We start from the raw sequence: 26,059 nt of genomic DNA on the forward strand, positions 1-26,059 counted from the left end.
ACTATAGTTCATTAGGTAGAACTCTATAGTGCAGTTTGCCAACCAACTCTCTTCAGTTGAGAGTATATAAAACCATTCAAAGCATAGGAAACTATATGAAAAGTGTGATAAGTTATTTTACATACACCTTTTGTTTCGGGGAAGTATTTCAAGGAGAAGTAGTGAAATGAGTGCAGTGTGGAGCAGTGGGGTTTTCGTTTTTGTTTTGGAGGAGGGACTTGTTTTGACTCTACATTCCCATATTGTATTAGTTAACCAATGGATGGGGATATGAGGATAGGGCAGCTGCTAAGTTTCAGTGAATCAGCAAAATAGGGGCAGGGTGATGGGATCTTCCCCTACACAGCCACACATAAATAATCAGGATGCTGAACACAGAATGTGGAGATTGCAATTATGCCAGGTTGTCATGCCTGCTGCCAAGGGCCTGGGTACACATGTGCCAACACTGCAGGGACAAAGAACCACTGAGACCAGAGTCACCTCTCCAGCCCTATTGCATGCGTATATACACACCCAGATAGACGTATACACACACACCCAGCTATATACATGTTTTTTACTTATGAGTGGTAGGATAGTACTTGTCCTGACAGCGAAGCTCCACTATCCTTCCACATGATATTTCAGGACAGGCTGTGTGGCGAATGGAGCACACGCTTTGGAATTAGATAGATCAGGATTTAAGTTCTAGCAGATCAGTTCGTATGACATTCAGCAGTTGGCTCCCATTTTTTATTTTAAGTAAAGTATTGCATTGGCCAAAAGTCCATTATGTTTTTTTCTGTAAAATAAAAGACATTTTTCATTTTTACCAGTAACTCGATTGATTTCAGTGTTTTGAGTATGCCGGCTATCTCCCATTATTGGCTTCTAGTGGGTAGAGGCCAGGGGTGCTGCTAAGCATCTTGCAATGTATAAAACAACCCCACAACAAAGAATTATTTGGCCAAAATGTCAGTAGTACCAAGAAACTTCACAAACTACTTTTGACACATTTGATTAGTCACAGTACCTTCTCCATACAGTCCACAAATCTTTTTTTGGCATTTCAGTTGCATTTTTACCTTTCTCGAAATAATAAAGCATAATATGCTGAATGTGTATCTTACATCTTCAATATTAAAATGGCTGCACTAAAATTCACATATTTTTATGGTTTTTTAAAAATGCATGCTGAACCCTGGCTGGTGTAGCTCAGTGGATTGAGCACAGGCCTGCGAACCAAACGATAGTGGTCAGTTCCCAGTCAGGGCGCACATGCTTGGGTTGCAGGCCAGTTCCCAGCAGGGGATACACGAGAGGCAATCATACATTGATATTTCTCTCCCTCTCTCCTTCCCTTCCCCTCTAAAGATAAATAAATAAAATAAATAAAATTTAAAAATGCATGCTGATATGATGGCTGTCACAGTACCGTCTAATAAAATTGTTTCAAATGAAGTTAAAGATAACTAAGCACTACTGGAGGTAACATACAGAAAAAACAGCAAACTTAATGGCCAATCCAATAAAAACGATTTAAATAAAAGAAAAACTTTTCGCTTTGTGTTTAGTGAAGGAGTTGTAAAAAAGCAGTGTAAATTATCTTTTCCCTATCTTTTATGGCTATTCTGTGAGCTGATAAAATAGTAAAACCCTATCCGGGAATCACACAGGGTGGGGCTGAGGGAGTTCAGTGATGAGTTATTTGCTCTTGAATAGAGTAAATCTTGCATTAAAGTGGTTTTAGAGTTATATTTTATATAGGATATATAATTCAGTATCACATTTACCCAACTTTCGTTCTTGGCACAGTGATAGTGGAAATGTCATAGGTCTCTTACAAGTATGTTGCTGTTGAGCCTTTTGGATCATTCCATTATATATTTGAGGCCATAAAGTCGTAAATAGAAAACAGGCATTTATCAGATAAAATAGGTTTTTTTTATATTGTAAATATTTAGAAATTATTGGTATAATTGCAATTCGCTTTTTGCTTTTCAGATGTTCAGTGCCAAAGAAATTGAATTACAGGTCACTGCAATAGAAAAGGAAAAGGAAGAAGCAGAGAAGAAAAAATCAAAGAAGACTGCCTAACTTTTAGTGTGAAGACTGGGAGCTTTTAATGTTTTGTTGTACTTCTTGGAATTATTAAGTGACGTTCTAATGGAAATAAGTTGATTTATGGCATTACATTAATAGTTAATGTGCTGTTTTGAGGATGCCACATTTGTGGCTCTCTTTAGTTTATTACACGGAGAGACATACATTAGTATAAAGATTTTCTTTGAAAAGATTTTAGTAATTGTTGAAAGCTTCATAATTCCAGGTAAGCCTGAGATGATACTCTATAACTTGTCCAGAATGTTACATTTCTTCATATAACATGTTCCATCAAATGTATGAGTGCTTATTACATTGTGCTAGGGTATTGAAAGGAACAAAAGGAATGTACAAATGATCCCTCCCTACAGAGGGTGTTTAATCTAAATGGCCCATGAAAAGAATGTGCTTACTGCCTGTAATGAAGTTACAGTTTTTGAAAGCAAGCGATATTAATAAAGTATAAAAAGAAAAGCCCATCTACCTTTATTATTTCAGGGCTTTGTCTTTTGTTTAATGTTCATTTTAAAAATGGGGAAGAGAGGTTGAATTTTTGCAAAGGAATGGAAAGCTGAAAGAAGATGGTTAAATCAGTTTGGAATAAGGTCTAATCCTTTGGTGATTGTAGTGCTCTGAACAAGAGCAAAGGGGAGAGCAAAATCAGAATATTGAGAGACACAAAGACCTTACTTACATGGCCACCTCACTGGTTTTTGTCATGGACCAAATTCTAGTGCCTTCCTGGTGCTGCACCTCATTTGCTCTGACGTGAAGACTGTAGGGCATTTTCTAGGATGGAGTGTACAAGCTGTATTCCACTCTGCTAACTTCATTGGAACCATGGAATTTCATGGCTCTCTATACCCCTCCTCTTTAAAACTTAGAATTAAAGCTGAATATTTGTTTCCTGTCATCTCCTGGCCCTGCTTAGCTATTGAGAAGCAAAGGTGCTTCCCAAGCAGAAGGCTTACTAAACAAAATTTTAGCACTTTGCAGAGGGCGGGGAGGTGGGGAACCCTCAACTTTTAACAATCAGATCAGCTCCCACTGAAGATATGTCTCAATATGACATGCATACAACACAGAAAGGGCAGGACGTTCACATTGTGCTACTGCAGTAAAGCCATTGTAAGTCCTTGATACTCTGGATACATGGCTTAGCATCTTCCCCATATCTCTTGGCACTCATACTATATTGAAATCACCTGTCCGATGTACCTTTTTGGACAAATATTGAGTGCCTTAAATGACAGGCAATGTGCTATTTGCTAGAGATATAGCATTAAAGTAGACTCAGTTATTGTCCTCTTTACTTTGTTGTGTAAGAAGGCAAATATTACACCCAAATAATTATAATCACAATTGGGATTAGTGCTGTGAAACTCTGTATCTTTTTTCCTTACTAAACTTGCTCTTCAGGGAGCAGGGCTGGAACCCCTATTTCTTTCATCATTGTTTCCACGGCTTGCCTGTTGTTAAGACATTAATACACACTTGAGCAGGGTTAACTTGCAGATAGCTGCAGATATCAGATACTGAGAAGAAGGGGGAGACAGATCATCTAGAAATAGTCCCCAATTTACTTATGATGGTTCAACGTATGATTTTTGACTTTATGATGGTGTGCTAATGATGCAACAGAAACCATATTTAAGAATTCTCCCATGCTAGTGATAATGCCGTACAATACTACCTTGTAATTCTGGGCGGTAGCAGCAAGCACAGCTCCAAATCAGTCACACAGTCACAAGGGTAAACTACTAATACTCCATTGTATTCATGGTGTTAGATGATTTTTCTCAGACATTTAAATGTTCTGAGCATGTGTAAGGTAGGCTAAGCTAAGCTATGATGTTAGATGGGTTGTGTATTGAAAGCATTTCGACTTAATGTTTTCAGTCTATGATGGTTTTAACAGGACAAAACCCTGTCATAAATCAAGGAGCATCTATAGTCTAATCTCTCATTTGGTATAGAAGTCAATTTCCTAATCTCTTTGGACCTCATTTAACATTATAGTGGTAGGAAGACACCACACATAGACAATGACTACATACAGAGTCCCTAAAACTGGATTCAAGCCCTGATTAATAAAGCGGGGGGCTTCCAGGAAGACAGGAATTTTTATTGTATTTTCTCCATTACCATTTATCTGCCTTATCCCCTTTTCCACCTCCGTCCCCCCCCCCAAAGAAATTTGTTCTTATGCAACATAGGATGGCCCTGGAAAACCTTCTGAAGGTGTCACTCCCCTGCTATTCATTCAGGGGAATGAATGATTGAACATTTTTTCCCCAGGTACCAGAACTGAACAAGATACAGACTTGGCTTAAAAGAGGTCATACTACAGAAAAAATAAGCTCATTCTGACAAGTTATATGAATAATGGAAAGTATATCTTTTTTACAGTCTGTGAATTTAATGTGGAGCATGTTGCTAATGGTTTCTGGAGTGATTTATTTAAATCTTCTCTAGTAAGCCCTGACCATTGTGGTTCGGTTGGGTGTCCCACAAAGACACTAGGTCACCAGGTGTGTGGATCCCATGCTTCTTATCTAGGGGGAGTAGGAACACATCATCCAAATGATAGAGTTATAATTCCACTCCTTATTTTTACTAGTACTCATATAGTACATGCCAGACACTGTTTTTTGAGTTGTTTTTAGTTTTTATTGAATTTATTGAGGTGACATTGGTTAATAAAATTATATTGGTTTCAAGTGTACAATTCTAAAATATATCATCTGTGTGTTCACATCCAAAGTCATATCTCGTTCCATCACCATTTATCCCTCCTTTACCCTCTTCTCCTGCCACTATTCCCCTTTCCTCTAGTAATTACCATATTATGTCTATGAGTTTTAGGGGGGTTTGTTTGGTTTTGCTTAACTCCTTCACTTGTTTCACCCAGCTCCCCAGCACCCCTTCCCTCTGATTTCCACATCTATGAATCCATTTGTTTGGTTTATTTTCATTAGACTCCACATATAAGTGAAATCATATGTCATTCGTCTATCTCTGACTGGCTTATTTCACTTAGCATAATACTTTCCAGGTGTTGTGAACTGGGCTGCCTGGTTCTAGGAATTGTAACTCTACCCCCTGTGGCTAAGGAGGAGTCAGTGACCTCTGGAATGTGAGCTGCAGGAGATAAAGCTTGTCACTGGTAACAAATGCTGCCTCAGTTTCCTCCCTGCCCCCAAAGCATGGTCGGAAGTCCTTGACAAGTAAGACCCCTCAGAGGAGGGGCAACCTAGGCCAGACACGACCACTTGGGAGGCCATCCTGGAAGGACTGGGGGTGCTGCAACAAAGAACAATGGCTTTGACAAAGCCAGAGTCCCTATGCCCTCTCAGAGAAGCACTTCCTGGTTCTAATCCCCATAAGCCTGAATACCTGATGGGGAGAGGTGCAGCTCCTTGCCTTGCTAGATCCGTGTCCTGGGGAAAAATCTGGCATCACAAAGACTTGCTGATAAACCTGTGAAATCTGCTCTGCTAAGAATACTTTCATTCATATGTTAAGGGTTCAAGCAGGAAACCCTAAAACTCTGTTCCTGACAGACTCTGACCAAGACTAAGCCCTCAGATTTCTTTGAAATGTTATCTACTGTTTGATCCTTGTTGCCCTGTTTGAGTTCTTCACAAAAATTAATTTATTTGATTCTCTCCACTCTCATTGGACATGTTATCTAGTTTATGTCCATGATGTTAATGCTTCTAGTGCTTTGCCACTATTGAAATGGTGTCAGTCAAAGTGAACACATTTCTCCCAACTCTCTGCCCCAGGATGTTTCATGCAAATCAAGCTTTTATGGCTCATGGCTTTATTCCTCCTGTGACAGGCATGAAGGTCTAATGATTGCTTCGTTTCCTTTCAGAAACCTAAATATTACTCTGGCCAGGTTGCAACGATCTACACAAAGCAACTATTTAATAGGAAGTTTTAACCAAAACATCCTTAAACATAGCTATTTAAAGTTTCATTTTTACTTCTATTACTGAGAGAAATACTCCCAACATGAAACACTTCGGGCTTCTTTTCTTACTCATATCCTCAAGGTGAGGTCATCACAAACATTTGGTTTTAGGAATCAGTTAAACAGTTTCTCTTTCCATCACTAAGAAATGGTTAACTAGGCACTCTGAAAAATAGTTCTCACTGCAGATGGAGAAATGCTGGACAAACTCTAACAAACATCCTTTTAAAGGTATAACAGAACACAGAACTCATAAGAAGTAAAGGAAATACCAGAGGCCAAAAACAGTGACTTGAAAATCAGAAAAGGCATTTGAGCAGATGTTGGTTCTGCCCCAGAGGAGGTTGTACTGGCACAGGGAATAAGCAAACTAAGAATGAGACAACAGCCCAGAAACACCCTTACTGGGATACTCAGTTTATGGCAGCTAGCATTTTGCATATCTGTGGTAAAGGATAAGTGGTCATTCGACTACTGGTTTTCCACTTGAAAAGAAAGAACACTGGACCTCTACACTAAATGCAATCTCAGATGACCTGACTTAAACATAAAACTATAAAACTTCTATTTAAAAGAACTATACAACTTTTAGGAGACCATAAAGAAAAATAACTTCAAGACCTTGGGCTTAAGGATAGAGTTCCTATACAAGATACAAAAAGTGGTAACATTAAGGGAAAGATTGATAATTCAACTACCTGAAAATGTAGATTTCTTTTTAAAATGTGTATTTTTAGCAGAGGCATATGCCCTTCCACTCTAAGAAAGAGCTTACAGAAACTAGCACATGTGCATAAAAGTAATCATGAACACAGGCATCATTTGTGAGAGCAAAATATATTAAAAGCACCTAATGCTCATCAACAGCAAAATGAATGAATAAATTGTGATTTACCACACAGTAGCATACCATAATGCAGGAAACAGCACTACAGCTACATGTATCAACCTGTTAATGTCTCGAACACAGCTTATTGAGCAGAAGTTAAAACCAGTTGTGAGAGAGCATACACAATGGAATTTTTATAGAAAGCTTAAAGACCTACGAAGCTAAATATAGTGTTTAAAAGATACAATGTTTGAAGTAAAACTGAAGATAGCAAGGAATGGTGGTTGCAAAATTCAGGATAGTGATTAGTACTTCTTTTGGGAGCCCTGGAGAGGAATGCACAGGAAACAGTAATGGTTTTGTAAAGCTCTGCGGTGAGCACATGTTCACATGGTGTATGTTCATTCACTTCATTATTCTCTAAAATGTATATGTAAGCTCTCTGCAGTTACGCATTTCATAATTATGAATCAACAAGATATTCAATGCAGAAAATATAAGAAAATTTAAACATGCATACCTTGTCCTCAAGAACCACACAGAAAAATTAAAACCATGCATAATTACAGTCTGTCATGTTGTCTGTGGATGTATCCGTGTGCTCTTTGGCTAATCCTTTCACCCTTTTTCCTCCAGTTCTTCCAGTTCCCATCTCCTCCGATAGCTGTCAGTCTGCTCCATTTATCTATGCCTCTGTGTCTATTTGGTTCATTAGTTTATTTTGTTCATTAGATTCCACATATAAGTGAGATCACATGGTATTTTTCACTGACTGGCTTATTTTGCTTAGCATAATACTCTCCAGGCCCATCTATCTTGTAGTGAAAGGTAAGAGTTTCGACACTGTACAGGTTCCAGCCAAGATGGAGGTGTAGCTAGAAATGCTTCATTTCCTCACACAACCAAAAGAAGGGTAACAATCAATTTAAAAACAATTAACAATCAGAATGGCCAGAAGATCAAACTGCATGGAACTACAACAACCAAGGAGCTAAAGAAACCTTCATCTAGACCAATAGGAGGGGTGGAGATGGGCAGCTGAGCAGAGAGGACCCGGTGCAAGGCTGCAGACAGCATGGGCAAGGCAGGGCTGGCTGAATGGGAAACTAAAGATTCAAATTTTCCAGCTGTAAATTCTGTGGGATTTGCAAAGGCAGGAGAAACTCCCAGTCTCACTTAAAAAGTAGGGCTAGCGTGCAGTGAGCTGCATTGTCCCCTCCCTGACCTCTCCCCCACAACACAGCAAAGACGGTTACTCCACTCTGGCAAACACATAAGGCTCTGCCTCCTTACAATATAACAGGTGAACCTAGAGAAAAAAATGTGACCCAAATGAAAGGACAGATCAAAACTCCAGAAAAAGAGCTAAGCAATGAGGAGATAGCCAACCTATCTGATGCAGAGTTCAAAACACTGGTAATCAGGATACTCATGGAACTGATTGAGCTCGGTCACAAAATGAAGAAAAAAGGGAAGACTATGAAAAGGGAAATAAAGGAAAATGTACAGGGAACCAACAGTGAAGGGAAGGAAACTGGAACTCAAATCAATGATTTGGAATAAAAGCAAGAAATAAACATCCAACCAGGATGGAATGAAGAAACAAGAATTCATAAAAATGAGGATAGGCTTAGGAACCTATGGGACAACTTTAGGTGCTTCAACATCTGAATCACAGGGATGCCAGAAGGAGAACAAGAGCAAGAAATTGAAAACTTATTTGAACAAATAATGAAGAAAAACTTCCCCAATCTGGCAAAGGAAATAGACTTCTAGGAAGTCCATGAAGTCCAGAGAGTCCCAAAGAAATTGGACCCAAGAAGGAACACACCAAGGCACATCATCATTAAGTTACCCAAGATTAAAATGAAGGAGAGAATCTTAGAAGCAGCAAGAGAAAAGGGGACAGTCACCTACAAAGGATTTCCCACCAGACTATCAGCTGATTTCTCAAAAGAGACCTTACAGGCAAGAAGGGGCTTGGAAAGAGGTATTCGAAGTCATGAAAGCCAAAGACCTACAACCAAGATTACTCTATCCAGCAAAGCTATCATTTAGAATGGAAGGACAGATAAAGTGCTTCTCAGATAAGATCAAATTCAAGGAGTTCACCATCACCAAGCCCTTATTATATGAAATGTTAAAGGGACTTACCTAAGAAAAAAGAAGATAAAAAAGATGAACAGTGAAAGGACAGCAAACTCACAGTTATTAAGAACCACACCTAAAACAAAAGCAAACTAAGAGGACAGCTAGATCAGGAGCAGAACCATAGAAATGAAAATCACATGGAGGGTTAGCAACAGGGGAATGGGAGGAGGAGAAGGGGGGAGAAAGTACAGAAAATAAGTAGCATAGACTGTAAGTAGAAAATAGATAGGGGTGAGGGCAAGAATAGTAGGGGAAATATAGAATTTAAAGAACTTGAGACACGTGGTCATAAACTAAAGGGGGGGAATGGTGGGGGTGGGGTGTGCAGGGTGGAGGGGTATGAAGGGGGGAATAGAACAACTGTAATGGCATAATCAATAAAATATATTTAAAAAAAGATTCTCCGTCTTGGAATTTTGCCATTTTAATTATTATGTGTCTTGGAGTGGGCCTCTTTGGATTTCTCTTGATTGGGACCCTCTGTTCTTCCTGGAATGTGTAACTTTTTCTTTCATCAAATAGGTAATTTTTTTTGTTATTACTTTTTCAAACAGGTTTTCTATCCTTTGCTTCATGCTTCTCCTTCTGGTATCCCTATTATATAAATACATGTCATGTTCTCCTGTGGTTCCCTTAACACCTCTTTGTTCTTTCTGAGTCTTTTTTCTTTTTCTTGCTTTTTCTGGGAGTTTTTTTCTATCTTGTCCTTCAGCTTGCTGATTTGATTTTTTTTACTTAATTTAGCCTGTTTTTGATTCCTTCTACCATGTTCTTCAATTCAGAAATTTTATTCTTCATATCCTCTTGGCCCTTGCTGATAGTTTCTATGTCCTTTTTCATGCTGATATAGTTTGCAATAAGTTCCTCATAGTTTCTCTGTAGTTTTTGATAATTCTCAGTGAGCTCATTGAACTTCCTTATAACCATTTTTTTGAACTCAGTATCTGATAGTTGACTTGCATTCTTTTCATGTAGCATTCTTTCTGAGGATTCCTCCTTTCCTTTTGTCTGAGGGTTCTGTGTCTTCCCATTATTTGTGAGACTCTTCTTGTTTGCCTCTTCTTAAATTGATCTGTTTTGACTTCCTGAGTTTGTGATGTGAACTTCTATGGTAGGAGACCTGTGAGATTCAGTAGTGCACTATCCTTGATCTCCAAGAACTTCATGCTCTTGGGATGCCACTTATGCTGTTTATGTTGGCTCTCTGGGTCCTTCCTTCCAGCTGGTTGAGTGAGAGTCACTCCACCCACCACTTCTTGTATTCTGTTGTAAAGGTGCTGCCTGAACAAAACCACAAAGCCCAGGGAATAAACCCACTTCTGCAAAAATATCTACCCCTGCTGCAAGCCCACTATCAACAGCAAATGAACTAGTAGTATTAATAAGGGTATAAAGGATTTAAGACTATTACAAGAAAGGAGAGAAATAAACTATAGTATAGTTTATTATATACTTAATATACACAACCTGACTTAATATACACAAACTTGCTGGACAAAAAATGAATGTTAAAAAGCTATGCAGGAAAGAAAATATCACAATTATGGGGAAGACCACAGTGGATTTCACCTCAGTAGCCTCTAGTATTTACCAGTTTTTTTCTTTGTGGGTCCACCTCTGGTGATGTCAGATGTTGACCCTGTATGACCTTCTACAGCCTGTTTGAGACTTCTAGGGATCTACTGTCTGTGGCTGTTTCCTTCAGTTGTTAGTCTAGTCACTCTGCACTTAGCACTCAAGCTTAAGCACCAGAGAGCTGGGGTGCAGTCTCTCCTGGGGTCAGGGCTGTGGTTTTCCCTCCAGCTGCTGCTGCTCAAAGGGGAGTGGTCTGCCTGAGTGTGATGGCTGCTGCCTTATGGAGGATGACTCGGCACTGGGGTCCTGCTGTCTATTCTCTCAGCTCTATCCTCAAAGCATCAGTCCCCAGTCTCTCCTCAGGTGTCTTTAGCCCAGTCTTTCCCCACCTTTACCAGAGCCCTGGGTATGTGGCTTCACATGAAAATTTGTCTGTTGGCCCTTTAATCAGCTCTTTGCTTCTCCAGCTGCCCATCTCTGGCAGAGAGCAACCCTGCCACTCTTCACTGCCAGTTGTTATCTGTGTACTTTTTGGGCTTTGGTGCTGTAGGCTGGGAATCCCAGGTTAGGGGTTATACCCCATTCTTTTCAGGGGATTCAACCAGCTGTTTAATTATCCCTCTGGTGCTGCCCAGCCAGCCCTCTTATGTCTCCACCACACTCCTTACCAGTCAGTTAGGCTGAAGCTAATTCTTCTGTCAGTCTGAGGTTATAAGACTTCTCTCTAGCTATGGTTCTGTTGTTTGTTCCAAGTGATTTTTCCACAATTTATTTGTAATTCCAGATTGGTCCTGGGAAGAAGTTAGTATGGCATCCGTTCCTTCCTCTGCCATCTTGTCTCTCCCTTATAACTGTTGATGTGGACTCCAGCTCATGAGGTCCAAGACATTGTGGATGAGACAGAAGACAAATTCACACAGACTACCAAGTCCTGTGGAGAAAAAGGAACGATGCAGCTTCTCTCTCAAGAGGAGGAAAGCCTACACCCTTGCCTTGACAAGCTTTTATTGCTTTTCTGGGCACATTGCAATGATGGTCTTCATTTACTATGCACAGGTTCAATTTATGTAGTTACCTTTTACAGAAAACAAAGGAAAAGATGCCAGTAATTACATCACAGAAGAAGGATATTCACAAATGCAAAGGGAAAAGTGGTTGAACTGGTTATACTCATCCTTGGAAGGTTTAGCATGGATTTTAGAAAGTTACTTTGAAGACATACAGGAAATGTTTTTGTGCCTCAATTCAGGGTGAGGGAGTTTAGCAAAAGCACGTATCATAGCAGTCTAGGTACAATGCAGGCCTGATTTCCCACAGGAGAACCTATCTGTGGGCATGGGTCCTGTGCATCTCCGAGTGGGAGCATGGCCCATGCCATGCAGAACAGTCTCCTATAAACTTATTTTAAACTCTGATCTGGTACTTGAGTTTCTTCCATTTCATCTATTTCTTTAAATTATTTTTTCTGGGGATTTCTCTTGTTCTTTTGTTTGTGACATCTTTTCTTTGTCTCCCCATTTGGTCTCTGTGTGTTAGGTAGATATGCAATGTCTCCCAAACTTGTTTGGATGGTTTTATGATGAAAGTGTCTCTTAAGCTCAGTGTCACAATCATCCAGGTGGCCTGCATTTCATGTTCCAGGAGTGTTTCTTGTGGGTTATGTGCATTCACTAGTGTAGGTGAGTCTGGAATGCTGTCGGCCTTTTTGTGGGTTGTTAACCCTTCAAGCTGGGAGACTGAAGGGTAAACCTCGACCCCCACTTGTGAGACACTGTGTAGGACCTGCCCCTGAGGCAGCATTGTTCCTGGAAGGGTTTGGTGCCTGCAGGAATCCCCCTTTCTGTGTACTTGTGCAATTAGTTGGGTTGAGTTCTGGTGTGGCCTGAAGTACACCACTGGTTTTGTTGGTTCTGGGTCCATTTGGGTGGGGTTCAGATACAGATCACCATTAGATTTTGAGTTTCATTGTCCTTGGGCTATCTGCTATAGCTACCACACTGTTACTGTTTATGTTTGTGTCCACTGGACCTGCATGTGTAAGTGAGAAGCCAATGTGTGTAAAAAGGTCACCCTCTTCCTGCTTAGAGCTGGGGACAGATCTGTAAATGGCCTGAGGCTCCCAGAAATCTACCTCTACCTTTCAGCCACTTTGCCCCTCCCTGAGGTTACCTGGTCTTCCTCCAGAGACTTTCAATGAAAGACTGAAGGATGAACCCAGGATAGTTGAAACAGGGCTAGTGGGTCCCCTACTGAGGGGTCACACAGTCAGTCAGGCACTCAATGTGAAGAAAGTCACTCCTGCTTCAAAGCCAAACCCCTGAGTCTCAGCTAGAGTCTCCAACACTAGTTTCCCTAGGGAGCTCACTGCAGATTCAGGTCTGTCCACCCAACCATCCCCTTTGCAGGAACGAGCTTAACCACAATGACCAAGAGGATAGATAAAAAGTCCCCTTTTGGGGCTGATGCTGGTCCAGCCTACAGAATAAAACTAAGCTCTCTGGCTTGCTCCCAGACAATAGCTTCCAAGGGTCTCATGCTTTGAAAGTCCATGTTCTGAGCTGCTCTTCCTTCCACTTGTGGAACTGAACCCAGTGCAGGTATCTGGGGTTTGGTGGGATAATCTTAACAGTTTTGAATTTGGTGATGGTGCCCACAAACCTGTAGGAAGGGGTTGGACACTTCTTACCTTTCCTGGCTTATTTCAGGCTGAACTCACATGGGAGACAGGATTTGCTTCCCTGCAATGTAACCAAGCAGCCCAGCACTCACCCATCTGGCTCTCAGACAGAAGCCTCCCTAGGAAACAGTCTGAAAATCTCCACTCTGTGGGGCTCCCTAACTTGCCACCAAAACAAGCAAGACAGAGCCCAAAATCCCAGTCCTGTGCGGCACTCCAATCTCTCTACATGGCTGGTCTCACAGGGCTAGGACAAAAGTCTGCTCTGTAGTGGCTCCTAACCTAGCAGACTGGAGCTGAAAAGTCCCAGCTTGGCTCCTCTGCACAGCCAAACTCAGCAGCAGGAGTGGCTTAACAGGTAGGGAAAGTCCTGCCAACTGTGGACTTGTGGACTTGGGTCCCCTTTCCCAAGCCACTCAATTTAGTCACAGTCTAGGTCTTCACTTAAAGCCGTCCCAGAAATTGGAAGGCCTGGTAAAAGCAGTGCTAGATGTAGCCAGCAAACCTCTCTGAAGTACCTGAGTATGGCAATGCAGCCTTTCCAGCAGTCAGAGTCCATACCCTGAACTTTCAAGGCTGGTGCTGCAACAATAGCAGTGCTCTATCCTAGGAGGGCATGCTCTTAGTTTCCCAGGCAGGGTGAATCCCCACTGATTCCCACCACCAGATGCTAAACACCATTTCTCTTCCTGTTTCTGTTGCTATGGGTTGGGGTTCCCTGTGTGTGGTTAAGACCCCTTGCTCATAGGGGGAAGGAGTTCCACAGCCACAGTATCTCTCTGGTTTCTCAGCTGCCACTGCATCTTCATGCACAGGCTTTCCCTCTCCATGTCTCAACCCTTCTTATCAGCCTCTATGTAACATCTTCTATACTCCTTGGTTATAATATTTTCTGTCAGCCAGGTTTCAGCTGGTTGTTCAGATTGATTGGTCTGCAATTCATCTGTAAAGACAGGTTGCATCTAGGAGCAATTGGAAGCAGCTTCTATCTACTATGAAGCCATCTTGGAATCCCCAACATGTCAGTTCATTTGGAACCATTGTTTACAAGCCGAGCAATTTTTTTTTGTTCAATTGAAGGCTCTTTATGGGACACTGTCCAAGTGAAAATAGAATCAGACATCTACACTTGCAGTTCCAAACTCAGTCCTAGCAGAAGAGGCTCCCTGTTTGTGAAGATCTCCTTGCATTCCACAGGCATCATGGTCTCTCTGCATAAAAGAGTTTTGGAGCTTAATAATTTTCTTCTTGATCTTTAGAAAAGGGTGTGGTTGAGATAGCTACTCTCCAAGTCTACAAAGAAACTACTTAATCTACTCATATTTCATATTTCCTTAGGGCTTTTCATTCTAAGTATTTCCATGCTTTATGTAATTTAATTGAACATACATACACACATATACATTTACATCCTTTGAGATTCCTTTAGAAAGAAATTAAGCAATTACTTTATCATAACTCCACGAATATTTTCAATGGTTACTGAAAGGTCTTAGAATTGCTTAATCTGCTTAAATATTACAGGAAGTTTTTTTCACTGTATTTTTAAATAAAGGGTTATAAAGGTACATTTTGCTTTACATACATAAGAGAAAACACAGGTAACTAGGCTTTTTTCCTTTAAGATCTTGATTTTCAGAGACATGTATCAGAAATAAATGTGAAGAAATGCATGTAATAGTCCAATTGAAACAAATTTTTATATTCTTACTCTTAATAAGTAATAACATTCACATGATACATTATTTTTTAAAACTATATAGTCAAATATCCCATCTTGCAACAGGATGCAGTCAGGGGCCCCCCAAATTGGGATTTGTAATGGGGTCCAGAACTCAGGGTGTCCAGGAAATATTTAAAAATATAGGATGTCCTCACCTTCACAAGTCTGAACTAGGGGATGGGACACGTGGAGCAGGGTCATTGAGAGTTATTCTGCATAGCAACAGTTTTTCAACTAATCTCAGGCATGGTCATTTATCATATCTATAGCTTTTCACTGGTTTCATGGGTATGTTAAATAGCTGTGGCCACGCTTTGAGCCAGGGAGATGGGGGTGACTTCCACCCAGGACATAACCGAGAGGCAACTCCCCCTGGTTACAGTGCCTGCGTGAGAGTTTGCAGATGATTCACTCCAAGCCACAGAGCCACACCTGCCTGGAATTACTATGGCAGCCCAGAAAAGCTGGAAGAATATGGAAATGCTGGCAGGTGTAGCTAATTGTGGGAGGAGTCAGAGGAAGATCAGCACTAGGATTCAAACCCAGGCGAGGCAGCCTTGCTAGGTTGGGATCATGTTGCTTTGGTGAGAGTCAGAACTATGGGGCTTTGGGGCTCCTTGCTTCCTTTGCCACACAGCTTAGGAAGCTGGAAAGCAAGATGTAGCAGCGATGCAGAGCTCTCCCTTAGCAGTTTGGAAGAATGCAGCAGAGATGCTGTGGGAAAGAAAGGGGTGAAAGGACTCTTGCTGGTGGGCCATGGGAAGGTGTCTTGTGGGTTTTGGTTAAGAACTGGAGATTGTGGCAGCAACACAGCTGATAGTGCTGGGAACAATCCGAGGGAGGTCTGTCATCTGAGCGTGGATTATTGGGAAGAACTGGGGACTACCTGAGTCACGGGCTTCTATTTTTTTTCCTGAGATATGGTACCCCAGACTGGGTAAAGAGGGGAAGAAAAAACTGTGTGCATTTGTGGGTGTTTTAAGGGACTTTGGGATCTTAATGAAGACTTTAAGTCACTACTCTAAGTCTGTATAACTTCTGAATAAATAATTCCTTTTCACCAATCTTTGACATCGAGAACTATAATTCCCTGGGGGCAGGCGAGGGGAATTTAATACAGGGTGACCCTGGGAGAAAGGAGGGGTCCATTCAGTAGTAGAATTTTGTTCCTCGCCACAGGTCCGTTCTGTAACAATCTCACTTTTGTCTCCCCATAACTAAGTTCCTCTTCTTGGAGGAACTGTTATCAGTATGTTTCCACTGATATTTTTAGTATATCTCTATTGATGTACAAGCAATACCTCTATTGATGTACAAATTTGAATATATCTTTCAGTGCAAACATACTATGTATGTTTTGTAGCTTGCTTTTTTACTTAAAAAAAATCTTTGAGGATTGCCCTGACTGGTGTGGCTCAATTTGTTGGCTGTTCCCTTGCAAAGTAAATGGTCACCAGTTTCATTCCCGGTCAGGGCATATGCCTGGGTTGTAGGTTCAATCCCCAGTTGGGGAATGCATGCGAGAGGCAACCGATCAATGTTTCTCTCCCGCTCTTTCTCCCTACTTTCCCCTCTCCCTGAAACATAAATAAATTAAAAATTTTTTAAGCCTTTGATGATCTTCTCATATGAGGATGATTCCATCCAATGTACAGATATAACATTAAATTTTTAACCAGTCTTCTATTGATGAACATTATGTTCACAGTGTTGCAAGTGCAAATAATGCCGCAATGAATAAACATTTTTGTCATTTTACATACGTGGAAGTATGTTTACAGGATAAACCACTATAATTAGAATTGCAGTGCAGTGTCAAAGGTATGTTATATAATAATACAAATTTGTATTTCTCCTGACAGTGAGTGAGAATCCCTCCCCTACACCTTTCCCATTGGAGTTGTGCTAGTTTTGTGAGGTGTCCACTCAACTAACCTGGAACTATTTCCTAGAATTCTCTCTACTGTATGTATGGCCACAAGAGAAGTTTGCACAAGTTGTGAAAAGCAGAAAAGCAGCAGCTCAGTATAGGTTAGCAGCACTGTAGAAGGGGGCTCACTTTTTTGGTCCAGGAAGGCAGCTAGGCCCATAGCTACTCCAGTTACTCCAGATCTGCTGGATCTCTTCCTTCCGATTCTTTGGGAACAGGGCCCAGCCTACATGCATGCAGCTCACAGTAAAGGAAACCAGCTTTTCTTGCAGATCACTAGTATCATGCTGGTTGCAAATGGTGAGAAATACATGTGGGTACTGTTTGTCCTCCGCCTTCCCACTTCCCATCCAGTTACCTTCCTGACTGCCAGACTGGGCTGAACACAGACTGAGCTGAACACAGTACCATCAGGCCCAGCACACAGGCAACAGTTCTGCAAAGCCTCTTCTGTCATAGAAAATTGCTTTCCACAACGGTTTTCTCTAATTGAACCCAAACTGATATAATACTGACTGAAACTTTTTTTGAACAATAAACAGGTAAAATCTCAATACTTTTGACTTGAGATTGTTTCCCAATACTTGATTTGCATTGTCTTTTATTCTAAATGATGTTGAACATCTTTATGTTTGCTTGAAGTCTTTTTGAATTTTCCTTCCACTAATTGTACATATCCTTTGCCTAATTTTCCCAATGGGTTTGGGTATTTTTCTCACTGATTTGTAAGACCATTTTATATATTTCAAAATCACCCTTGGCTTATGTATTAAGGTGATGCTAGGTACAATAATAAATGAACCTGCAGGATAGAAGTGAATCTCTCAAAAATCCCATTGCGATAGAAAGCAGTTTTCAAAGCAAAAATCTAGGAACTACTACTCCTCTCATTTTGTAATTCTGCCAAGTTCAACATTTTCAAACACTCCCAAGATTTCTGTATCCACCAGCATTTAGCTAGCGAATAAGAAAAAGAGTTGTGTTGGCCCAATTGTGATGAAAAACAATCAATAAACTAAAAATAGAAGGAGAGTTCCTTTTTAAAAAATATTTAATTTATTTATTTTTAGAGAGAGGGGAAGGGAAGGGGAAAAGTGGGAGAGAAACATCAATGTGTGGTTGCCTCTTGTGTGTCCCCTACTGGGGTTCTGGCCTGCAACCCAGGCATGTGCCCTGACTGGGAATCGAACTGGTGACCCTTTGCCTCCCAGGCCTGTGCTCAATTCACTGAGCTACGCCAGCCAGAGCATAAGGACACTTCCTCAACATGATAAAGACCATTTAAAAAGAGCCCAAAGCTAGCATCATACTTCGCAGTGAATGCCTGAATGTTAACCTCCAAGATCAGGAACAAGACAAGAACGCCCACTTCTGCTGCTTCTATTCACCATAGTACTGGAAGTCCTAGCCAGAACTATTAGTCAGGCAAAAGATATAAAAACCATCCAAATTAGAAAAAAAGAAGTAAAACTGCCTCTGTCCACAGATATTTGTTTATACCTAACATTTTTTAAAATAAAATCTTTTTTTAAGTGCTAAGATTTTTGCCCTGGCTGGTGTGGCTCAGTGGAGTGAGCACTGACATGTGAACTGAAGGGTCACTGGTTCAATTCCCAGTGAGGACACATGCCTGGGTTGCAGGCCTGGTCTCATGTAGGGGGCATGCCACAGGCAACCACACATTGATGTTTCTCTCCCTCTCTTTCTTCCTCCCTTCCCCTCTGTCTAAAAACAACTAAATACATAAAAATCTTTAAATGCTAAGTATTTTAGTAAACATTTTTTTGTAAATTTTCTTTAGTTTTAGAAAGAGGAGTGAGGAGGGAGAAAGAGAGGAAAGGAAATATCGATGTGCAAGAGAAACATAGATCAACGAAATATGGATTAGCTGCCTCTTGCATGTTCTCAACTGGGGACCTGGTCTGCAACCCAGGAGTGTGCCCTGACTAGGAACTGAACCATCAGCCTTTTGGTTTCTAGGCCAGTGCTCAATCCACTGAGCTATACCAGCCAGGGCCTAAATATAATCTTTAGAGTAGAAAACAAAGTTGCAGGATAAAAAATCAACATGCAGAAAGTAGTTGTGTTTTATACACTAACAATTAACAATCCAGAGAGAAAATTAAGAAATTCTACTTACAATAGCATCGAGAATAATAAAATACTTAGAAATAAACATCCAAGGAGGGGAATGACTTATACTCTGAAAACTACAAAAAATTGCTCAAAGAAATTAAAGAAGACATCAATTAATAGAAAAATATCATGTGTTCATGGATTGGAAGTCTTAATATTGTTAAAGTGTCAATACTATTCAAAGCAATCTACAGATTTAATGCAATCTCTTTCAAAATCCTAATAATATTTTTGCAGGAATAGAAAAATCCATCATAATCTGAAAATTAAAGGAAAGGTACTAATTGTATTTTCCTATTTCTCTGTGGAAGAAAGTTACTTACATAATCTAAACTGGTGCTTCTCAGACTGTAATGTATATATGATTCTCAGGATATTGTTAAAATGCAGGTTCTGATCCAACAGGTCTGGGGAGAGTCCAAGAGTCTTTTCTGTCAGGCACCCAGGGGATGCCTAAGATGGACGCACTAACACACTAGGAATGTGTTGGATCTTGTCAGCTAAGTATTGTGGACCCTGATAAAGAAAATACTTACTAAAAAGGGCTAAATCGGACCAAATTAAAAAGCAAGCAAACAAACAAACAAGTAAAAACTCCCCAAACCCCAGAGCCTAGCGGGCATGTCTGCACAGGGGCCTCTCGTGCAAACTGCACTTCAGGGAGAAACCTGCACTGAACCACCTGTCTCTGCACTGAACTGCCTGCCCATACTGTGTTCCTGCCATCTGAACCAGTCCTTATAAAGCAGTTCCTGGGATCCTACTTCAACCAATAGAACTGAGGCCTTCCATATCCAATCAGAGCCAGGCAGCTATATCTTTATCAGCTTCTTCACCAACCAATTGGTCGATCTATTTTGAGAAGTCAGGACAATGCTTTCTGGACCAATAAAATTTGAGGGTTTGGAGTCCTTACTTACATGAGGACAAGCCAATCAGGGACTTCTATCTCTGATTGGCTTGTCCTCATGTTCCCCTCTGGCTCTGAGAGAGCATTTTCCCTTTCCACCAAAGACTGAAGACTTTGTTTCCCTGACTAGAGCTGAAACACTTAAGATAAAACACCAAAGATGTCTCCCAAGAACAGAATAGAGCAGAGAACACCAGTGCAGCCAAGAGCAGAGCTGTCTAGCAGGGAAGTGGCCTGGCCCCAAGGATGCTTGGCCCCAAAGCCCCCCGGCAGCCATGCTATATCACAATTGAGCTGTTTTGTACCAAATGAATTTTCCTTCTTCACCACACCCCAGATTGGGGATTCCTGTTGACACTGAAATGGTGCCAAAAGTTGACAGCAATTAGGAGAAATTTACATGTAGCCCCTACTATGGCATATGTCCTATCCCCACCTCTTTGCTTTATCTACTGCTGATCCAGCTATTTCTGCCCTGCATTCCACAGCCACTCTGGCCTCCCTGCTATTCCTCATATACATTAAGCAGGCCCCTGACTCAGAGTCTTGTCACTAATTGTGTCCTCTGCATAAGGGACATAACAGGAGAAAATCCCAGGAAGAAAACAGAAACACAATGGAGGGTATTTGTTGGGGAGGAAGTCAAAGAAGACTTCTTTGAGGACAGCTTTTCCCCCACCTCTTTGCCTGGCAAGGGGAGCATGACGTCACAAGAAATTTGGTGTGGGAAGAGAGAAGTAGCCAGAAGTTATGCTAAGCAGGGTGATACCATGACATCCATGTTTGGGTTTTACTCTTACTTTTTAAAGATTTTATTTACTTATTTTTAGAGAGAGAGGAGGAAAGGAGAAAGAGAGAGAGAGAAACATTGATACGTTGCCTCTCACATGCACCCCAACCAGGGACTGGGGCCCTGGGAACCTGCAACCCAGGCATGTGTCCTGACTGGGATTCAAACCAGCAACCTTTCACTTTGTAGGATGATGCTCAACTAACTAAGCCATGCCAGTCAGAGCTGGGTTTTACTCTTGGGACATTGGAGGAGGCTAGTGGGGAAGGGAGCCATGGAAAGTTTTAAGTATGGAAGAAACCTCACGTTTTTGTTTCAGAGAGGCAAACACTAAACAATTAAACCACCTGAGGAAATATATCAAGATCAAGACTAAGAAGCATATCATTTTTATTCAACATTTTAATGGAGATTATATATAGTTAATGTAATAATAATACAAAAACTCATGATCTATAAACTAATTTATTCAGTCACCAAAATTTATTAAACAGCTACTATAAGCCATACACTGTTCCAAGCTATACGAATATAGCACTGAACAACAAAAAGATCCCTGTCTACATAAAACATCATTTGAGAAGAGACGAATTAAAATCTTGCTGATCTCTCAGCATTTCACTCAGGTAACACTTTATCTTGACTTCCTGTCTTTACCTCTTGATTTGTTTTTCACCTTAACTTCCTGACTTACTGCTTTGGGTTGTTTTTCCTGATCTCTCCAACCTCCCCTACTTCTCCATTTATTGGCTTCTTTTTCTATGCCACCACTAAATGCTGAGGTTTGACATGGGTTCTTCTCTCTTTACTGTACCTTCTCTCTAGGAGATAACATCCAGTCTCATTAGTTCGAATATAATCTATACTGTGTTAGGAAGTGCAGGTAGAAAAGTGATGTAAGACCTAGTCTGTTTCACTTTCAAGTTCCATTTGATCTTTCTTAAACTTGAACTCTTGATCATTCTCATCAGAATTGCTCCATTTCCAATTTTTCCTGTCAATGTGAATGTAATCACCATCCACTCATATTTCTCCAGCTAAAACTTCAATAGTCACTTTTAACACTTTCACTCCCTCAGGTACTTTATTCCACCTACCACTAACATCCACGGATTTTTTACCTCCAAAATATACTTCAAATCAGTCCACTACCACCACCCATTTCTATAGCCACTGCCTTCACCCTATTTCAAGCCACCTTCATCTCTTATTACAATAGCCATCTAACTAGTTTGTTTCCTCCTTTGCCTTCCTTGAGTCTATTTCCCATGTAATAACTAGAATGATCTTTTAAGAATGTAAGTTACTCAAAAAATGTAGTTTACTCAAAAAAGAATGTAAGTTATTCAGAAATATCAAATGAATACAAGAGACAACTTAAAGAAGAGCTTATTGTCCAAATCTGGGACAATTTGAGAATCAAAATAAATTATGATAATGGCTGATCACAACTCATTTTCTAAAAAGAATGCATAAATTTATATTGATACATACAGGCTAGAATGGAAAAACTATTTCTGGTAGAGCGTCAAACAACAATGCAGGAAAAATGATGATGTAGGAAAAACCACCATTTCTCACCCATCATAGTAATAATTGATTCAGCCAAAACTCATTAATGGATACAAAAATTAACAAGTCAAAAAGCTTGATGAACAATAGGAAATTTACATACTCCTGAAATATGCCCACATACTGCATATTAATTATAAAGAGGAAAAATAGAAACTTCACAGTGAGAAACCTAACAGGCAACATCATAAACAAGGAATCAAATTTAATGTAAACAATAATTACACAAACTTACATCATGTATCTCTTAATGTGATACAGAGGACAGAACATCACTCATGCAGTTTCTCTGTCAAATGCATAACTGAAATTAATTATGAAGAGACAACAGAGAAACACAAATTGAGAACATTCTACAAAATAAATGGCCTGTTCTCTTAACAAATGGTAATATGAGCTCTGGCCAGTGTGGTTCAGCTGGTTGGCGCATGATCCAGCAACCAAAAGGTCATGGGTTTGATTCCCTGTCAGGACACATAACCAGGTTGCAGGTTCAATCCCTAATCAGGGAACCTAGGAGAAGAAGGCAACAAATCAATTTTTCTCTCTCATATCAATGTTTCTCTATCTATCTATCTATCTATCTATCATCTATCTATCTATCTATCTATCTATCTATCTATCTATCTATCTATCTCCAGCTCTCTAAAAGCAATGAAAATTGTCCTCAGGTGAAGATTAAAAAAAAAAAGGTAATATGAAAAACCAAGAAAGGCTGAGGAACTATTTTAGACTGAAGGAGACTAAAGAGATAAAAACTATATGTAATGAATGATTCAGGACTGGATCCTGGGCTACAAAAAAAACTGCTATAAAGGACATTATTGGAACAATTGCTAAAAATTAAAAGATCTATTGACTAAATAATTATATCAATGTTAAATTTTCTAATTTTGTTAATTGTACTGTAAGTGCATGTCCTTGTTTATAGGAAATATATATTGATGTATTCAGGAGTAAAGGGGCACATCTACAACTTTTAAGTAGTTCAGGAAAAAACAGTGTATATAGTTGCTTCTTATTATTTGCAATAGTTATGTTCTACTAAGTCGCCAGAATGAATGAGTAAATACTCAACAATTGCTTGTAGGGGAAATACAGGGTTAGGATCTTATAAGCCTTTAGTGTTAACATTGTGTCCCACCCATCCATATACAACCTGGTTTTATGTGTTTTCCTGTTTGAAGACCCCTTATTTAACATATGTAGTTGATTCATTAACCAACAGCACTATAACTCATGCCCGAATGAAGCTTATCTGATACATATTTTTTCTGTAAGGCACGTCACAACCTTCTTGTACTTAGGAACATTAGCACTTCATTCACCACTACAACTGAGGTCCATTTTAAATAGCAAAATCACTAAAAATAGCACAAAAATATGAAAAATGTGATACTAAATAAACTGCAAAAAGGGCATTGATTTACAGTATGAGAGCTAAAACAAGAAGGCACAGCACCATCTTCATCAACATCGGTTGGGAATGTGAATTTTTGGCAACTCAATTTTTTTGCTGCTCTGTACATATCTGCAAAAGACCTTGAACAGTGAGCATTGATTTTGGGGAGTACAAGTACATTTTAGCAAGTAAGTGAATATGCAAATATGGAATCTGCAAATAACAAGGATCAAGTGTGCATGTACACAAGCACACACACATATACAGAATGAGAGAAAAAAATGATGAACAACTCAAAATATTGAAATTGGTGAATCTGGATGAAGAAGACAAATGGGAGTTGTTGGTGCTGATTCTTGCAACTCTTCCCTAAGTTTCAAATTATTTACAAATAAGATGTTGAGAAATGTAAATAAATTTATTTTACTCCTATGCTTATAACATTTCGATTGCTTGCATTTGCATGTCACACAAGACCCTGAAGGGGTCAGGCCCCTCTCTGCCTCTCCCATAGTCTTTCGGGACACTTTTCCTCTAATTCACTCTGCCCCTGTCCCATGGACGTTCTTTTAATTCCTGCAGCACTTCCCTAGCTCCCTAGCTAAATTAGATCCCATGCATTATCCTCTTTTAAAACTCCTTGGTCTTTTCTCTTGTAGCACTTTTCACAATTTGTAATTATATGCAAACCACTGTGTTCTTATTTATTAAATACCATGCATAAAATGATAATTATGACATTTTAGAAATATGAAATTGTGCAAGTAATCTGACTTAAATGTTTAGGCATGGAAAATCATTTAGGTAAAGTTGAGTTCTAAATAATATGCACAATCTGCACATCACATACTAGCAATAATATGCATAATATGCACTTCACATACTAGCAATATATAATGAGCAAGGATTTGACAGTAATTTGAAAAAATGAGAATTTGGCCAGAATGATGAAATCAGAAATAGTTAGAATAGAAATTATTGTCTTTTTAGGTTCCTTTCAGTAAAAAAAAGAAAAATAATCCTAAACCAAAGAGTGGTGATAAAATTTATAATGTTAACACTTAAACGAACATTTTTTAAAAATATTTATTTATTTATTTATCTTTAGAGGGGAAGAAGAGGGGGCAAGAAACATCAATGTATGGTTGCCTCTAGTGTGTCCCCTGCTGGGAACTGGCCTGCAGGGAACTGGTTTGCAACCCAGGAATGTGCCCTGACTGGGAATTGAACCGCGATCCTCTGGTTCGCAGACCTGCACTCAGTCCACTGAGCTATACCAGCCAGGGCCTTAAACGAACATTTTGAATAAATGCCTTTCTGAATGCATTTGGCTTTCAAAAGTCAATAAAGAATACAGAATAAAATGGAGGAGAAACAAGGCTGGAGACATGGAGGGAGACCAGTTAGCATAATTTAAGTGAGCTCACTTGAATATGGACTAAAAGGGTGACAAGGGGAATGAGAGAAGTCAATGGACTCCAAAGATATTGTAGATAACACACAGGGATTAACAGGATCTAATGACTCTTTAAGTAGGGGTGAAAAAGAAAGAGGAAAAATTCAAAGTCAATTCCTAATTTTACATCTTGGGCAACTGGAAGGAGGTTGACTGGCTCACTGAGAGAAATCATGAGAGAATCATGAGAGAAAAAGCAGTTTTGAAGATGAGCTAACGAGCTTAGTTTTGGACCTGTGGGACATCCAGATGGAAATAGTAAACGGCTGTCTACACAGATCTGGAGGCCAGGAAAGAAATCTGGGCCCAAGATAGATAAACGTGAAACTAATAATTACATAGATAGAAATTAAGCTGTAACTGAGAAAGTTATCACCCAAAGAAAGTATGGCCTGGAAACAGAAAACTGAAATATTGACCTCCTATTATTATATGGAGAATTGCATTAAACACCAGGGTTATACAGACATGACAAATTTCCTGACCCTAGTAGCAAGTGCAGAAGTTGAAAGTGAGCTATGAATCATACAAATGGTTCTCTCTTCCACTACTACAAAAGAGTAGTGGAAGTGAAGTATCTACTATTAGGTTCTCTCTTCTGATCCTGAGATAACATGACAGCCTCAGGTATCAGGAAATTTAGAGTTTAGTAGTAGAGGATACACAAGAAAAACAACTTGAAGACTATAATATAATAAGTGCTGTGGTAAGGTGCTACAGGAGAAGAAAAAGAGACACTGAATTCATCCAGTGTGGGTTTTTGCCTTTTGAAGGCCAAAATGCAACTGGCCAGGTAGAACATGAGTTTCAGAAGGGAAAGGTCTTTGAAGGGAGGTAAAACAAT

The 26,059-nt window shown here is 39.9% G+C and overlaps 1 protein-coding gene across 1 annotated transcript in view; it reads left to right on the forward strand.

Annotated features, from left to right (window-relative positions):
- The window catches only part of PSMA8 (proteasome 20S subunit alpha 8), a 40,892-nt gene extending 38,420 nt beyond the window's left edge, over positions 1-2,472 (forward strand). The window contains exon 7 of the mRNA XM_037127853.2: positions 1,987-2,472. Within this exon, the coding sequence (XP_036983748.1) occupies positions 1,987-2,079 (93 nt within the window). The 3' untranslated portion in view covers positions 2,080-2,472. The remainder of the gene's footprint in view (positions 1-1,986) is intronic.
- The last annotated feature ends 23,587 nt before the right edge of the window (positions 2,473-26,059 follow it).

Source organism: Artibeus jamaicensis, unplaced genomic scaffold (assembly GCF_021234435.1).
Source record: "Artibeus jamaicensis isolate MK-2021 breed Jamaican fruit bat unplaced genomic scaffold, CSHL_Jam_final contig_354, whole genome shotgun sequence".
NCBI lineage: Eukaryota > Metazoa > Chordata > Mammalia > Chiroptera > Phyllostomidae > Artibeus > Artibeus jamaicensis.